The 18,499-nt window shown below is 47.8% G+C and overlaps 1 protein-coding gene across 2 annotated transcripts in view; it reads left to right on the forward strand.

Moving 5' to 3' along the window:
• The window catches only part of CCDC148 (coiled-coil domain containing 148), a 139,711-nt gene that overhangs the window by 103,332 nt on the left and 17,880 nt on the right, over window positions 1-18,499 (forward strand). For both annotated transcript variants that reach the window (XM_032778735.2, XM_032778737.2), the window contains exon 12: window positions 17,295-17,413. In XM_032778735.2, coding sequence (XP_032634626.1) covers window positions 17,295-17,413 — 119 coding nt within the window. The remainder of the gene's footprint in view (window positions 1-17,294; window positions 17,414-18,499) is intronic.

The following is an 18,499-nucleotide window of genomic DNA, read 5'->3' on the forward strand; positions in this document are numbered from 1 at the left end:
ATTTGGTCTCAGACTAGTCCTATACGCATTTCAGAGGATTACGCGTGGCACACAGCTTTCGCAAAGCGTCCAGCACTGCTTCCACTTGTCCAGCGGTGTGTTCTCCAATCAGGGCTATGTTATAACTATGTCTTTAGGATGTAGGTCTCCAGAACTCGGGCGAGCCCCATAGTTCTTTCTATTGCTATATGTTTTGGTTTTATCGCCGCGTCGTGAAGACAACTCTGGCCAGCCCGACGAAGTTTTTTCCCAGACCTCAAGGGCCGGAGACACCGGCAACCAGGAGACAACCCAACCCCATAGGCCCCGGGACCTTCCGGAGAACTCTTCTGGAAAAAAAAAAATACGACGATACGTAAATAACATATAATAACTTATACCATCCGAGGTGCAATTATCCGGAATGTCCGGCAAGGTGCCCCATGAGAGGAGTCTCGCGCATACCAGAGGCAGAAGGGAGTAGACGCGTAACGAGTACGTGGTAACAGGCATGCGGGGGGTGTAGAGCAAAAAAGCAAGCTCTCTTTTGCTGGCATGCCTAGGGTGGCCAGGGGGTATTCCGTAACTGATCGCTATTTGGTGCATGACATAAATGGGGTGGTCTCGTAATTTGGCCGTTGCCTCTGATCAACACGCTCGCCTCTAACTGTTAGTGGAGTTACGGGGATGTGCACTGCGAAGTGATGACTCATCTTAATTTCCGGAAGTCGTTACAAAACCTCAGTGAGTGCGATCAGGCATTTGGGAACGACGATCGTGGATCAGGAACCAGCTGGCCAATGTGAGGATTTTCAATGACCCCGATGTATCCAGACATCTTCGCACTTCCCTCACTAACTTTCTTCCCTTGTAGCTCTCCGGTCTTCGATCGTGCTGATATCAGTCACCTTTATCTCCGGGGCTGGTGACAAAGCATGATGCATGGGACTTAGAATGTCCGCGATGGCTGGTCGGATTCTCGGTGGTACACAATACGTCCTGGTCGGTGGATCGAGTTCCAATGACTACCTCCATCACGTTTCTCGGAGGTTAATAGCGTCAGGCGATACTTTACCTGCTCCTGCGGCCGGTTGCGCCTGAGTAGAGATCATCGAGTCGACCAGACACTGTCTCTCTGATCATCCCAGGGCTTCACGTCAAGTTGATTGGGATATTGCCTTGGCTTTCGCGGTCTGGTGGCTCACCTTCATAATTCACTTCCTCCCATGGCTTCCACATCTTCATCATGGGTCCGTGCCAACTGGCTAGCAGAGTTGCTGGTGCAGGTAGTGTCGGCTAGTAACTAGCAGTCACACGTTCCCCGCTGGAAATCTATCGTATTTCTTTGCCGAGCGTGTGCGTACGTATGGTGACGCTATAGACCGGTCTTTGTCGCATTCTTATACTGACCAATGCTGGCGCACGTTACATTTCGTGGTTACGTCGTAGTGCTCATCACGCCTCTCGTCATCTTGTGTCAGCATGTCTCTCTTATAGTTATTCTTTCCTGCCGTGTGCGTTTTCCTGCGCAGAGATCCTCATCTCTAGGCGATATCATATGCCCGCGTGGAGGGTGGCTCACAATATAGAGAGTTCAAAGGAGGAAATACCGGTCGAGACGCCTTGCGGTACTTCACGGTTATAAGCCGCCAACTGGAGAATAACCGGCTCAAAAGAGTGTCCCAGTTCCGCTTTTCAATACTCATGTAGCTACCGACTTCCCGCTCTAGAATTCTAGGTTCTGATTGATATCTTGTCGACAGTCCGTCTGGTTTCTTCGGGGATGGTATTGCAGGAGGTCACCGATTATGGCTTGGTGATACGGATGGGCAGGGCACATATTAAGTCTAAGCGATTCGATGTTTTTGTAATGTTAATGCGGGGTCTCAGCCTGGTCTGTCAGGATCTCCTATAGCGATGTGGCCCCATCTGGGCGGATCCTCGTAGTGAGTTCTTTCGAGCTATTAGTCTTAGGTGCGTCCTGGGGTTCTCGTCTAGGCAGGTGCGCATCGGGCTGCTAGGCTCCCTGCGCGTGAATCGCTCCTGATACTGCCTCGGGTGCCACCCCAACCTGATAGACTAATCACGTTCTCGCCGTGGCCCCGTTGCTCGACTTTTCTTAGTAGGTGTCCGCTTACTATGATCCAGATAGGCATATCCTGCCTCGATCAACGTGACATTCATAAGTGAAGGTCAATATAGTGGGGTACTAGGGGGGACCCGCACACGCTGAAACTTTAGGAAAGTCCCGGCACCACGGGTCCGCCAGGGCGGGAAACTCCTGGTCCAGCTGCGGCTTCAAGAATAGTCGCGGAGCCGCACATATATACGCATGCCACTTTCAATGTTGTGATTTCCTGTAGAAGCCAATAAAAGCCTTCTAGTATTCTATCCAGCGTCTCTGTCTCCCTAGATGTCCCCCAAAACTAAATGACTTGAGCTACTCTAGTACGGCCCTTATGTTGTTTCCGTGGGACTAGATTGCCTGTACTTCTTTCCCCTGTATTTTGCTCTATTCTGTACAACAGATCACGTTTGAGCACGTAATATGGCCTTGGCCTTGACTTTCCTTCTACAGGCCACTCCATTACCTTCCACTACCTCCTCCCTCACGTTTGCAGTATAATGGATCTTCGGCCTGGTCCTGCCCAAAGTCTCACGTGCAGTGAACTAACTGACCTAATTCCAGGGGGGCCTAAATTTCAACTCTTTCCCCCTGGGTGTGCGCCCACATTGGGCCAGCGAACCTTCCTGCTGATCCTCCGTTGACCCGAACCTTCTCCTGTTGTCTCCTGGGCGCTGTCGCTACCCACAAGGGAGTCTTTTGATTAACAGCTGCCAGATCCTGGTCCCTAACTTTTTAGCCGCCCTTCGTTCTCGCCTAGCCCTGCGGGTTTTCAGGGATGAGAACAATTCTGGACGCAAATTCAGCAAACATTGGGGCGAGGCTATCTTTAGTCCTCTGTCTAACCTGGGCGTTGCTACCCTCTCCTGCCTCTATCGGGGTCAGTATTCTCAAACCCAGGGAAGTCTCTCCCAATCAAAAACAGGATAAGGGGAGCTTGGGGACTACTCCTGCCAGAAACTCTGGGTATTCCCCTGGATTTCAATCCGTACTGGAATTGCGTAGGGTAAAATTCACGGTGCCCCTACGCATGTTAACCCCTGTGCTTTTTGGCCCGAGTTAGTTGGTCTGTTTCAACCAACTTTCCCGAGACCAACGTGTGACAGCACTCCGAAATCTATTAATGCTTATGGTTTCTTATTACCATTCTTTTTCCTGAGTCTGTTAATCCATGGAGGTCAATGTAACCCCTACCAGGTTGATCGGCCCAACATTGCTCCCCTAACTCCCCAGATTACAATGGCATAGGCACCTCCTTGTTGCGGACATTGGGCTACTATAGGCCCCAATTCCCCACATTCATAACACCGTCCCCTCATTCCGTTATCACCCCCTGGCCTGCGGGCTAGTTGGCCGGCCCCCACCACTTTCCCAAAACCCCCAGGCCCTTCTGGCCTCGAGCCATTCCTCACGCTCTTCCTCCCGGTTATAGTTTTTCTAGAGTTCTCTGACAGTCCGGGGGGCCTTTGGGTTTGGGTTATGTCTTCCTGGGTTGCCGTGTCTCCCCGCTTTGGAGTCGGGAAACAGTCGTGGGCTGCCAGTTGTCTTTCCACGAGGGAGACCAACTCATTCATTACGGTAGAGGGTCATTCTGACCCCCCAACGTCCTTGAGTCCCTCGGGTGGTAACCCCCCGGCATTTATACCGGTCCAATATTAGTACCTCCATCTCTCCTCAGAGCTATTGGGCTTCAGGGCGCGAGCCATTTCCGGGTCAGCGTTGGATCAAGTCAACAACTGGCGTTCGGGGTGTCTTGTCTCCATATATCGCCATTCATGGAACCTCTGGTCTCGTAGTGCCTGTTGTCACTCGAACCTGGCCAGGATCTCTGCCTTTACTGGCGAATATGTTTGCGCAGCCTGCAGACATATCGTAATAGACCTTCTGGCTTCCCACTCAGAATGGGCAAGGATACAGATCCAGGACCATTGTTCTCGGGGCCAGGCCTCCCGCAGGGCTGTTCTCTCAAAAGCAGGAGGTATGCTTCCACATCATTCCTCCCTGGTCATTTTTTGTAAGTAATGGCTAGCCCGTATGGTCGGGTCCCTCCCCGTGGTGATTCGTTCCATAAGGGTCTTCATTTCTGGCTTATTAGGTCTCTCGCACACCGGCTCGGTCCTGAGCAGCCTGACTCAGCAGCAGCTGATTAGTCTCTTGCTGCAATCTAGTCGCCTCTTGTTGGGCGGTTGCCTGGACCCTGGTAGGCCTCCTGCTGGCCGCGGTGGCATGTATAAGGGCCTTGACCACGTCGTCCATCTTAAGGGTGGGAGGGTTATGTCTCCCCCTGGACTATGTCCCCAGCGCGCAGATCCCACTACCTGACACCACGTGTGGCAAATTGCCGGTATTGTTCTCTGGGTCTCGGGGGGGGGGCGCTTTCTCTTCTCTGGGGTAGGTTCAGGGCGATATTGCTTGCCTCTGAACCAGTTCTTAATCACTCCCTAGTGTCCTGGAGGAGGGGAGTGGAGAGGGAGGGACCTGGGCCCGCCCTCTACTCCAGGTCCCAACCCAGGGCCCTGGGGTTGTGGTGAACCACTTGACTAGCGGTTTCTTCCCTGGGTTACTTCCCTCTCATACCCGTCAGCTTGTGAAGGGCTTCTCGCCTCTCTTCTATACAAGCCTGGTGCCCCTTACCTAGGGTTCTGTTGGGCTTCCCAATCCACCGCAGCACTCTCTCCAAACCTTCTATTTCTCTCTGGACAAACCTCTCTCTCTTCTGCAATTCTGCTCTGCTGCCAATCCAAACCTTTCTCCTTCAACTACCACACCCTGTCTGACTGAAGCAGGGGTTATATCCATGACTGGAGTCAGGGTGCTCTAAGTGAAAGTCAAGTGCTCTAATTGGCAGGCTCTAGAGTGGGTCAGTGTCTATTGGATCTCTACAACTGGAGTCAGGTGCTCTACTGGCCACAGCTGTTCTAGTTAATCTAAAAGCAAAAAACCTTCCTCCTTGGCAGGAAATAGGCCCCCTGCTAACACTCTTATGCTGCCCTCTGGCCATGCTTTATACAAGACAAAGTGTTTAAATGCATGTTATGGAGACACTTGTTGCAGAATAAACCCCATAATCTCTGAATGTCACAGAGTTGTTTGAAAAACACACTTGAAATTTATCTTTAATTCTGCTTAAATTAAAGTTACAGTATCTTAATGATAGAGGACTCAACTCTGGTACTGGTCCTAAGGAGCTTTTTTGCCAACAATGTAATTTCAAACATGGACAGGCATCAAGAAGATGGTTTCATAGACTCATAGATATCAGGGTTAGAAGGGACTCAGGGGTCATTAGTCCAACCCCTGCTCAAAGCAGGCCATCCCCAACTATCATCTCAGCCAGGGCTTTTGTCAAGCCTGACCTTTAAAAACCTCTAAGAAGGAGATTCACCACCTCCCTAGGTAACCCATTCGTATTAGCACACAACAGCACAGCTTTTTCCTATTCTCAAGTTTTTGATTAGATAGCACTTATCAGCCATGGTAGCCAAGGCTTCTTTTTTCTTGCCCTACATCTCCATCCTTTTCCTTCTCTTGCTGCTGTCAAGGGTATGTGCACTGTTTCTTTAATCACTAGCAGAGGCTGGGGTATGTTCTACATACGGATCATTCCGATTTACCATAAACCGGTTTTGTAATACAATTGTATAAAGTCGAGTTGGGCACGCGGGCCACACAAATACGCAGCAAATAATTCAGTGGTGTTTTTTACGTCCATTGTACTGAGGCTAGGCGATCGGATTTCTGGAGCGTTGCGCTCTGGCTAGGCTTCCCGTAGCCTATCCCATAGTTCCCCGCAGTCTTCCCCTGGCCCAATTGGAATTCTGGGTTGACGCATCCCAAATTGCATTGATGGTGCAACAAGACAGTTGTCAACGGGTGAGTTCTGCGGTAAATGTCGTGCCCACTCATGTCCTTCCTCTGTTTGCGGAAAGCAAGCGGCAGGGCGACAATTCATTTCGCGGGCACCCTTTTTTTCCCTTGGATTCTGCCTGGCAGACCGCCATAGCATGGTTAACCCATTGGAGGCCCGTTTTTGCCCTTTTGGTCACTGTCACCATATTGTTATGGTGCCCGCTGACAAGAGCCGCAGCTGGTGGTACTGGCGGCGCTACACAGCGCATTCATTTGCCTGGTTGTCAAGGGACATAGCAAGATGAAACAAAAGGCAAGTAACTCAGTACCAGTGGCTCCAAGTTGCCGTCTTGGCGTCTGCTCAGTTTCTATAACAGAGTGCTTGGCTCCAGGGAAAAGGTGTGGCATTGGTCAGATAATTGACTCGATTATGTCATGCTCGTTGTGTCATTCTCTCGACGGATCATTTCTGTAACCAGAGTCGGATAGATGCTTGTCAATGCGTGTGCTTCCTGCTGATGGTCTAGTGAGATCTAGCCAGGAGCGCAAAGACAAAAAATGGGGTGACGAACATGTCTTACCCTCGAACTCACCGCGCTCGTGACACTTTGTCTCTCTTCTTTTATTGCGCCTTTATTCTTGAAAATTTGAGGAGATCCTTCAAGTCAGCATCTTAGTCCTCTCGCGACATGTGGTTTACTGAGGGAGATGAAGAACCTGGACGAGCACGCCGCATCCGTGTCGGGGAGAACCTATTGCGAGAATGATGAGCTGGATAGACTTACATTGCTACGATAGTAGCCAAGTGCAACGCTCCGATGGACAATCGCTGACGACTAGCCAGTCCCCACGGCTCTACATGTATTGCTTACCACTCGGCTCGAACTACCCTGCTGCTCTTGATCTGGTCTCTGTGCGCACTCGACTTGCTCCTATACATAATGCGCTGTATTACAAACCGGTGTTATTGTAAAAAGTGTCTTCGCGAATTTAATGGGATTCCTGGTAGTGCTATGTGACATTACGCTAGTCTAATATAATGAAGCTGCGTGATTTAAGGAATAAAGGAAGACCACTGAAAGTACTCAGTTTAGTGGACAGATCAAATTACCCTTGTACAGCATCGAAGAGGAAGGAAAGATGGAAGAGGTGGGTGTAGGCGCTCAGTACACAAGAGCTTTGTCTGATGGCTTATCCTCACTGCTGATGAATGCTATGCTAAGACTAAAAAAGACTGCGTATGTGATATGTGTATAAACAGTCGTAGATTGAGGTGTGTGATGGTAAACTCGACTGGAAATGGGCTCTTAGCCTAGGTCGCAGCGAGTGCGGTGGAATTCTCTTCTTTGAGAAGGACGGGTTTTAATGGTCACGCGCTGACAAAAGGCCTCTTGCGCTGAGTGTAACTGATTTAGTGGTGCGGTATCTTGTCCGTGCTTTGGTCGCATGGGCGGCTCTGGTACTAGTTTACCGATAGACCTGCCTCGACCGCTCTCCGCTGTCTCCAAACCCTCTGATTCTCGAGATTCTGATGAGCTAGCCCTATCTATCTTGCATTGTCTATTACTGAGTGTTTCGTCTTTGGCAACTTGTGAGCATTGGTGGCGAGAAAAAGCCCTTAGGACCAGGTGACAGAGTGGAAGTGACGTGCATTGCCTTAAGCATCACTCATTGCTCGCTTTATTGTTCCGCGCAAAGCTTACACAGACTGAATTTCAATAGCTTACCACAGCATGCCAGTAGTGTTATTTATGTTTTCCCAGGAGTGCAACATCCTTGATGAACATGCGTCGCGAGTAAAACTCGAATGTTGTGTTTCGTCCTTTTATTCTTTCACCAGAACGCGGTGTCAGTGCGACGCGTAAACTGTCAACTTTACACTTTTACTCGTCTTGTAAGCATCCAAGCTGGACTGGCATGTTTTTGACGCGCGTGAGCGCGAGCACTAATATGATTGTGAGTGTCAGCGCGAGGAAGTCTGTCATACTGCTGTCTCATACAGGGGGAAAGGTTTTCCGTGTGGTAGATTAAACTTAGGAATCAGCGATGTTGCCAGTGAGGTAGCACCTGCTCCAATCTCGCAGCCACGCTGACATCCACTCACCTAGCCCCGCACCTCCTCAGTGCGATGCGGATGTATAAAATCCATTCTCTTACTCTCAGTCTGAAGTTGGCCTGGTCTGTTGGATTTGTTGAAGGAGATAGTGGTTAGGCTTCGGAGCAGCATAGGTGCTGTGACCCTCTGTCTAATGTCATTACAGGCATTGGCCAGAGGGGATTGTCTATAAGTGTTATTAGTTCCAGGGGAGCCTTATCCCTAGCCAAGGGGGTGAGTATTTGCTATAGTATGTCTATGTGTGGCTCAATGTAGAGCACACTGACCAGTGTAATGCGTAGCACCATGAACTCGCAATTAGAGCACCTGATCCACTCTGGTATAAGGAGATACTTGCCACCAAGCTCCTAGCATAGTTACCCAGTGCTATATATCTCACATTAGAGCACCTTTAGTCTGGTTCGTTCAGCTTACGAGCACACGTGACTGGGAGTCATGACGATTGTACTATAGATCAACCCTCTGCTTCAGTGGCAAGACATTGCTAGTCAAGTGGTAGTTACCACAAGACTCCAGAGAAAGCGTTATGGATTGGAAAGCAGAGTGTGCAAGATTGCAGAAGAGCCAGAGTTTGCTCACAGTATCCGAGTAAACTCAGGTCAGCGTTGAAGGAGAACAGTTCAATCTGGCGGAGTGGAGATTGGGAAGCCTCAAAAACGAAGACCGGTAGTGTCACTATGGTAGCTCACGTAGCGCACATTAGTACTAGAGACCCCTCAGAAGCCGTCCTTCATGGCAAAAGCTGGAAGCGGGTAGTCCGAAAGGGAAGTAACCCAGGGAACGAGTCAAACATTACGCTGGAGCAATCTGCACACGTGGTGGGTCACCACAACCGGATTGCCTCTGCACGTGGGATACCTTGAGCCCCACGTCAGAGTCTGTGGTTAGTGGAGCCCAGGTCTCTCTACCCTCTTTTTGGTATTATCTCCTGGGCTTCAACGCAAGACTATTCACCCATCCCGAGGTGGAGTCTAATGCCTAACTTGTTCAGTCAGCGCGCGAGAGACAAAGCGACGCGCATAAAATAACTAATGGCCTTAGACGAAGAGCCGCCTATTAGCCGGGAGGGAGCGGCTAGCGAGAACATGTTGGCAATTCTCTTGCCCAACACAAAGGTGTTCTAGGGATATGCAGAGTCTGGGCACTCTATGTTCCATGGGAGTATGACAATCAAGGGCTCCACCCGTTGAGATGCGAATCGACGTGATCAAGGCCTCGGAGACATGACACGCTGCTGCAGGGACCTAATACGCCCAGTGCAGCGCAGGGCCTTTTGAATCGCAAAGGGTCTGCAGTCAACCACCTACAAACAATCAAGAGTCACGCGCGAGGAAACGGACCATTGCATCTGTAAGAGGTGTATCTCTGGAAATCAGACCCGCTAGCAGGTCCTAGGCTTGCAGGCACCCTATTGAAGCCCTGACCAGAGAGACCTAATAAGATCCAGACGAAGATGGCACTGGTTCTGCACTGTATTATGAGAGAGCACGACGATCAACAGCGGGAAGGGACCCGGACCAGGTACGGGCTGGCATTACTTTCAAAAAGTGATGATCCAGTCAGGATGATTGTCTTCGCATAGCGAGGTCATCCGTCCAAGTCGTGACTTTTTGAGGGCAGACAGTCAGCCCTGCACAGGACGGCTCTGGCAGTACCCGAAAGGCAATGGTGGCTGTAGAGCAGTGTACAGTATGCAACCACATATCTATTGAGCCGGAAACCCAACACACGAAAGAGGTTAATTACCGGCATCATTGTCTGCAGAGCATATCGAGCAAACTAATTCCCAGCTAAAAGAGCGCGAGAGATCAGCTGAGCCATGAAGAGATCTCGGGAGTGACAACTTGAGTGCATAGATACGAGCTCTCAGAGGGTCTCCATGTTGATGGTGATAATATGGGAGGATCAAGCCACCCTTCGAAGCGCCACATGTGAATGTTTGAGGCTTATGATTCCGACACACTGACACTCAGAACATGGTGTCTCGTCGCTCCCTGGATAAGCCGCCATAGGCTAACTGTTTACGTAGGAAGCATATGTATTGATGGATACTCCCATAGATGCAGTTGTGTATCCTAGATATAGTTGAGATCGCGTGGTATGATGTAGGAGTGAGTATACCGAGCTCTCTAGGTAGCCTCGGCAACGGACTGCATGTGGTGGCTTCTGCTAGAATGCACCCCTCTACCTTCTAGGTACCTACACTGAGTTGGTCTCCGCTTGCAGTGGAAAGACGCTATTGAGCGTGGCGAGGCTGAGCATGCGTAGACTTGTTGATAAACAAAGTACGCTTCCGAAGCGGCGCAGGGGAGAGAACACGGCACAATCACCCAAACTGCTTCCACCGACAGAGTCGCCCAAGATAAGAAGGCAACCGCTGAAGCGCCCCGGACATGTTCTGAGAACTCTAGACATGTCTGATAACACTTATAGCAACCGGGAGATCGAACACGATACAGACCGAATGCTCTTGAGGCCAGATAGGGGTACCTCCCAGTGACGTTTGGAGAAGAGTGGCTGCTGGGATGGGCTAGTGGGCTGAAGGCTAAAAAAAGAAACATCCACTGAGGGTCAGTGGCGTGTGACAGTAAGTGGGGGCCGGCCAAGTAAGCCCCAGGCAGGGATGATCACCGGAATGTAGAGGATTTGTTGTGGTGAATGATGGGGATATAGCGCGCTGTAGCAGGCCCCATGTCCCAACAAGGAGGGTGGCCTTATGCAAAGGGGAGATTGGCTGGAGAGGAATTATTAATGGGGAAGCAATGTAGGCCATAGATCAACCTAGTTAGGGATTTATCACTATGTACTCATCCTAGACATCGAGAACTCTATACACTATGTACCCTATAGTAAAAAGGTAAATGGTATCAGTTATTAATCTCACGCACGCATTATGACCATTAGCGAGGTGGATGTTTGCCGGTTCACGTTTGGTCTCAGCGACTTTATGTTGGTGCGCAACAGACCAAACTAACCGGGCCAAAAATGCACAGGGGTAACATGCGTACATGGCACCGTGAATTTTTACCCTACAATTCCAGTACGCGATTGAAAATCCTAGGGGAATACCACCAGAGTTCTGCAGGAGTAGTCCCCAAGCTCCCTTAGGCCTGTTTTGATTGGGAGAGACTTCCTGGGTTTTGAGAACTTACTGACCCCGATAGAGGCAGGAGAGGGTTAGGCAACCCCCAGCGTTGAGACAGAGGCAACTAAAGATAGCCTCGCCCCAATGTTTGCTGAATTTGCTCCAGAATTGTTCTCATCCCCTGGAAAAACCCCGCAGGGCTAGGCGAGAACGAAGGGCGGGCTAAAAGTTAGGGACCAGGATTCTGGCAGCTAATCAAAAGACTTCCTTGTGGGTAGGCGAACCCGCCAGGAGACAAGGAAGAAGGTTCGGGTCACGGAGGACTCAGAGGAGGTTCCTGGCCCAAGTGGGAGCACCCCAGGGGGAAGAGTTGAAATAGGCCCCCTGGAATTAGGTCAGTTCAGACACTGACACGTGAGACCTTTGGGCAGGACCAGGCCGAAAGATCCATTATATGCAAACGTGAGGGAGGAGGTAGTGGAAGTAAATGGAGTGCCTGTAGAAGGAAAGTCAAAGGCCCAAGGCCATATTACGTGCTCAAACGGTGATCTGTTTGTACAGAATAGAGCAAATACGAGGGGAAGAAGTAGAGCAACTCCTAGTCCCACGGAAAACACATAAGGGCCGTACTAGAGTTAGCTCACAGTCATTTATTTGGGGGACATCTAGGGGTAGACAAGACGCTGGATAGAATACTAAGAAGGTTTTATTGGCCAGGAATACGAGCAGAAGTCCAGCGTTATTGTGCCTCCTGCCCTGAATGCCAGCTGCATAGCCCCCGACCTCACTTGCGGGCCCCACTAGTACCTTTACCTATTATTGATGTCCCGTTCGAGAGGATAGCTATGGACATAGTGGGCCCACTAGAAAAGTCGGCACGGGGCCACCGAAACGTACTAGTCATCCTTGACTATGCCACACGATATCCAGAGGCCATCCCTTTAAGAAACCCCACGTCTAAGGCAATAGCTAAAGAACTACTACAGGTTTTCGCCAGAGTGGGCATCCCTAAGGAGATCCTGACAGACCAGGGAACCCCGTTTACGTCAAAACTAATGAAAGACTTATGTGCCCTGCTCCGTATACAAGCCATTCGGACCTCCGTCTACCATCCACAAACAGACGGGCTAGTCGAAAGATTCAATCGAACCCTTAAAAGTATGATCCGGAAGGTGGTAGCACAGGATGGAAAGGACTGGGACACTCTTTTGCCGTATCTAATGTTCGCTATACGGAAGTTCCCCAGGCGTCCACGGGTTTTTCTCCCTTTGAACTCTTATATGGACGCCACCCCACGCGGGATATTGGATATCGCCAAGGAGGATTGGGAGGAACAACCCAACCCAGGAAAGAATATTATTGAGCATGTGACACAGATGCGAGAGCGGATAACTCGAGTAACCCCGATAGTACGGGAGCATTTAGAAAAAGCACAAGAGGCACAGCGGACATACTACAACCGTCGGGCAAAACAGCGAAGATTTCAGCCGGGGGAACGGGGTGAGGTGTTAGTGCGACCACAGAGAAGGCAACATCCTGCCAGTTGGCACGGGACAATGTGAGATAGTGGAAGCCATGGGAGAAGTGAATTTATAGAGGTGAGACAACCAGACGCCGCCGGAAGCCCAGAGCAAATATACCAACATAACTTACTGAAGCCTGGCTGACAGAGAGGGACGTGTCTTGGTCACTCGAGGAGCTACTACTCAGGCAGCCGGCCCCAGGAGCAGGTAAGATATCTCCTGACTTAACCCCAAACACCGGACGGAAGTCATTGAAATGATCACACGGACCAGGACGTATTTTAGTAACCAACCAGCAGAAACGGCACTATCCCAACATCATATTGTCACCAGCCCCGAAGTGAAGGTGACGATAAAGACCATATCTGAATACCGGTAGCTAAAAGGAAGAAATTAGAGTGGAAGTGCGAAAGATGCTGGAATCGGGGTCATTGAAGAAATCCCACAGGCAGTGGTCCAGTCCGATCGTACTAGGTCCCAAAGCCTGAATGGCACACCTGGGTTTTGAACGGACTTCCGGAAATTAATGAAGTATCCACTCGAATGCTACCCCGATACACGCATTGACGAGCTGGTTGATCCAGTTTAGCAAGGCCAAATACCAACACCTCTAGATCTGACCAAAGGATAGGCAATACCCCTGGCAAAGATGGCCAGGGAAAGACTGTTTTTCTACACCGAATGGCCTGTTCCATGACACTTCCTCCTTTCCGGAACTCCATGGCCCCTGCCACATTCCAAGGACTGATGGATAATTAGTTACGACCCCATGCACTATGCCGCCGCCTACATAGGCGACATAGTTAACATAGCCCTGATTGGAGAACACACCTGGACATAAGTGGAAGCAGTGCTGGGACGCTTTGCGAAAGGCTGTCTCACAGCTAACCTCGTAAATGCGTGATAGGAACTAGTGAGACAAGATACCCCTCGGGCATGTCGTAGGAGAGGGGTGTTGTTAGCCGTCCAATGGAACAAGTGGAGGCCAATACATAAGTTGGCTCGCCCAATCCGCAAGAACAGGTCAGAGATTTTTGTGTTAGTTGGATCTATCGGAGATTCATCCCTATTGCCCAGAGCGGGGCTTGACGATTGTAATAAAAGCTCGGGCCCGGATAGGTGAAGTGGACAGATGCGGCGGAAGCAGCAATTTGCGATTGCGGGACAGGCCCTATGCTGCATCCGTACTTCATGCCCCAGACTCGAAAGGAATTCTCCTGCAGACAGACGACTCGGAGGTGGGACCTCGTGGCCATCTTCTCCGATGGTGGGGAGGAGGAGCAACCCCATCTTGTTTACCTCAGGCTGGAGCTTGCCTCCCCATGGGGAACAAAAATACGCTGTTGTTGAAAAGGAATGTCTGGCGATTATAATGGCTATGGAAGACTCCCCGCTACTATCTCCTGGGGCGGCGTTACCTTGTGACTGATCACGCCCCGCTCCAGTGATGCATAGGAACAAGGAAAAAACGCCAGAGTGACGCAGTGGTTCCTCTCCTTGCACCTTCCTATTCGGGTGCAGCAGAGGCTAGGAAAGCCAACACGGCAACGCATATGGCCTCATCACGCCAACACTGCTCTCTCCGAATAGCCCAACCCTTGGGTGTTGAGCGGGGGGGGGGGGGAGATATGTGATACAGCCTGCAGAAAAGGCAGATAAGAGTGTAGAGGAGGGCCTTATTCCCTGCCAAGGGGAAGGTTTGGCTTTAGATTTAACTAGAACAGCTGTTGGCCAATTAGAGCACCTGCCTCAGTTGAGCGCCTGCCTCCATTAGAGCACCTGACTCCAATTGGAAGCACCTGACTCCAGTCATTGGATTAGTAAACCCCTGCTTCCAGTCAGACAGGGTGTGGAGTTGAAGGAGGAAAGGTTGGTATTGGAGGCAGAGTCAGATTGCAGAAGAGAAGGTTTGTCCAGAGAGAAATAGAAGGTTTTGGAGGAGTGCTGCGGTGGATTGGGAAGCCCAACAGAACCCTAGGTAGAGGGCACCCAGACTTGTATATGAGAGAGGCGAAAGCCCTTCACACGCTGACGGGTAATGAGAGGGAAGTAACCAGGCGAAGAACCCGCTAGCAAAGTGGTTCACCCAACCCAGGGCCCTGGGTTGGGACCTGGAGTAGAGGGCGGGCCCAGGTCCCTCCCTCTCCACTCCCCTCCTCCAAGGACACTAGGGGAATGATTAAGAACTGGTTCAGAGGCAAGCAATAGCGCCCTGAACCTACCCCAGAGAAGAGAAAGCGCGAGACCCAGCAGAACAGTACCGGCAATTTGCCACACTACATATACTGTACTTGTCATACTCCATACAGTGCTATCTTGTACAGTGTGATCATATCAACTACAATTTGCTAGTCAGATTTTATTTTTCATTTTCAAATACTACATTTCAAAAATATTACATTGACCTAATTACATTTATGAGATTTTTTTCTCTTATGCAAGTCTGCAGAATGCAAAGAAATTAATGCAATAGGAGAGGTTTTATTTAATATAAATATGTCAAGTAATAAAAATATTCTAATAACCAGAGTGGTACAGTTGTTCTTGGTTTCGTATTGTGTGTATAAAAATGGCCTAAATAAAGTTATGGTTTGCTATTCAATTTTAACCCTGTGGAGCAGGAAACTGCGATTAATGAAATATCAACATTTTCTGAAAATCTACTTTTTCCTGAACCACAGCACCTAAAGGATTGTTTTCAAAAATGTAACAGCTCATTTTGAAGGGTCTCATGTCCTGAAAGCCATTGCAAACTGGAGCCTTCTACAAAAGCCTAAAACTAGTGTATTTCTGTGACATATAATGTGTTACTTTTATTGCCATTTCATAGAGGTTCTGTTGCAAGGAATGGTCACTTAAACTATTTCCTTTTTAACTAAGCACCTTCCTCACTTTCTCTTTAACCAGGGACTTGATGTACTTCAAAATGAATAAAATTGATTTTAGATGTTTTAGTTATGAGGGCTTTAAAAATGTGTATAATAACTAAAAGTCTGCGTCCTAAGATGTATGGATATTCTGTGGAGCTCCTAAGATCCATGACTGGAGCTCTTTTGTGTATCTGTTTTGTGGAGTTCCTAAGCCACACAGAACTTGGCTCTTGCTTGCACTGAAGTCCATAGCAAAACTCCCATTGACTTGAGGTGGTGCAGAAGCAGGACTCTGGTACACAGCTGATGCACGGAATATCTCCAGATGGGAGCCCTTTTGAGGTTCTGTCCTGTGGAGCCTCAGAGTATAAGATACATATAAACTTTACATGGAGAGTTCTGACAGTGAAATGAACAAGAGAGCAAAGCTACAGTTATTTGGGATACCTTAGCTCTGTATTTCCATATCTTTAAAATAATTTTATTTAACTTTGAATTTCCTTGTTTTCAGACAGTTGTGTGTTTTATAAAGATTATATTATTTATTAATTTTCCTTCATTAAAATTACTGATACATATTTACAATTTTAATTTCAGCTTAATGTCTAAGGGGTCTGTGAAAGGTTGTCATTACTATAGAACAGTGGTTTTCAAGATTATTACCATAGAACAGTCGTTTCATGGGTCTGCAGACTGTGCCTAAGATTTCCAAAGGGGTCTGCACCTCCTTTTGATATTTTATAGGGGTCTGCAAATGAAAAAAGTTTGAAAACCACTCGTTTTGAGGGTTAATGCAACAACGGTGTACGCCAGAAAAACCTCTGTGAATCAGACATTCTTATTAGCCTTTGACTAGGACAAAGTAATATATCCAAAGTTACTAAATGCCGTTCAGAGCGGCAAGGTGATGAGGTAATATCTTTTATTGTACCAACTTCCATTGGTGAAAGAGATAAGCTTTCAAGCCTACACAGAGCTCATCTTCATTCAGTAAGGAGCATGCTAATTTTCTGCATCATTGAAATTCCAGTTCTGTAGCTAAATTTGCAAGACTGTTGTCAGTTCCTTTCACCTTTATCTGGCATTACCAGTCAGACCAAAAGCAATGTCAGTGATGACATATCTGACACTCCAAGCATCTGAAGAAAGCCCATCCATCTTCTTTGGTTATTTCATGGGATGTCTGCTTTTGCTATTGCTGGGTAGAATAGATGAAGAGGGCCATAGTAACAAGAAAAAATTACTCACTGGTAATTCTATTTGTTGTAGCTCTCATCCTATATTCCTTGCTTCTCCCCGGTAGGACTGCCACTTGGAGCTACTCTTGATTCAAACTGGAAATAAGGTGCTCTGATTGCCATGTATTTTGTTTCCTTGCTCCCTGGTAGAGGGAGCAATAATGCTGTCTGTAGTTGCTGTTGTTGGATAGGATGGAAAAAGAGGGGACTGCAGGAAACATACCAGTTAGCAATTTTTCTATTCAAGCGGCCAGGGGGCAGGGGGGGTTGGTTCCACAAACTCTCTTCTGCTCCTACTACATCTCAAAAGCAGTTTCTGCAGCTTCACATTTAAAGTGTAGCTTGTTAATGTTTCCTAACATAGGCAAATATGCTATTTTAAAATATACATATTATTACAAAACCCAAGATATCAGGGTTTCCCTGGCATTATCCTTGCTTTGCTGGCCTGTATCTTGGTTTATAAATGTTCTGTTTTAATCTATATATTTCGTTCATACAAACTCCAGGTGAGAATATACTGGGCTGAAAAACAACGCAAGTGGCAAGAAATGGAAGAGAAAGATCTACAGCGTCTGGCAGAACTGAAGAACTTAATGATTGAACAAGCAACTAAAGATAAAGAAAGGTATTAAAAGAAACAAAGAAAACAAAACAAAAAACCCTGAAAAGTGACTAGATGATCATCAGGCAAGAATGAGTAACTATTCTCTTCCTGATCTGATTTGCTCAGTTGCCCCAAATTTGGGATAAATTGATTGTTCTTTTTTTTATTTCCCATTATGCAATGAAACTCTATCCTACCATACAGTTAGAATTGGATTATGGAACCCAATAGCAACACAGTTCCCTGGACCAATTTGTGTATACATATGAACGAAACCATATTAAACAAGGCTTTATACTGGGTGAACTGCAAATTGTTGCAACTGGAACAGGATTCAACAATTTATAACTGAGTCCATTGACTTCATTATAGTTTAGTGTAGATAACATCTTCCATTCCTCCATCTCATAGAACTATTTCTAATCTATTTGAGAAACAGGTAATGGGAGACATTTATATAGAATTGATTTCCTGCCTTAAAGATCCATTATTTAATGTATACATACTCGTCGCTTATCTTTTCAAAAGTGACTAATGATTTTGTGTACTTTGATTTGGGGAGGAGGATTTTTTTTAGTCACTCAACAAGGGGGAAGTGTCTGATTTTCAGAAAATGTTGAGCCCCAACACTCTGAAAGTCAGAGTGACATCCTTTCAAAGTGTTTCAAATTGGATGCCCAAGAATTAAGATACTCAATTACTAGTTACTTTTGAAAATTTAGACTTAGTCTTTACATATGTAACATTGTATTTACAATATGAATCTTGATATTTATTGTGTTCATATGTGATACTATACCACTCCAAAGAGAGGTTTTCAGTAGAACTGGGTGGGTTCCCCCATCCAAAAAGGATGATTTTAGAATTTTCAATATATAGAAAAAAGAACATCTTGGTTATAGTTTTTCCACAATTTGGAACCAGTATACTTCAAAATGAGAAAAGAAAATGTCTGACATGCATTGCAATTTATTGGTTTGATATTATAGACAACTTTACCCTAAGGATTGGGGCCCACTGTGGAACAGCGGTCCTGTCCATTTTCTGGAACAGGCAGAAAGCCAGGAGCCAGTTTAAAACCAGGCTTTTTACCCCAAACGTCTTTCT

The sequence above is a fragment of the Chelonoidis abingdonii genome, chromosome 10 (genome assembly GCF_003597395.2).
Source record: "Chelonoidis abingdonii isolate Lonesome George chromosome 10, CheloAbing_2.0, whole genome shotgun sequence".
In the NCBI taxonomy this organism is placed as follows: domain Eukaryota; kingdom Metazoa; phylum Chordata; order Testudines; family Testudinidae; genus Chelonoidis; species Chelonoidis abingdonii.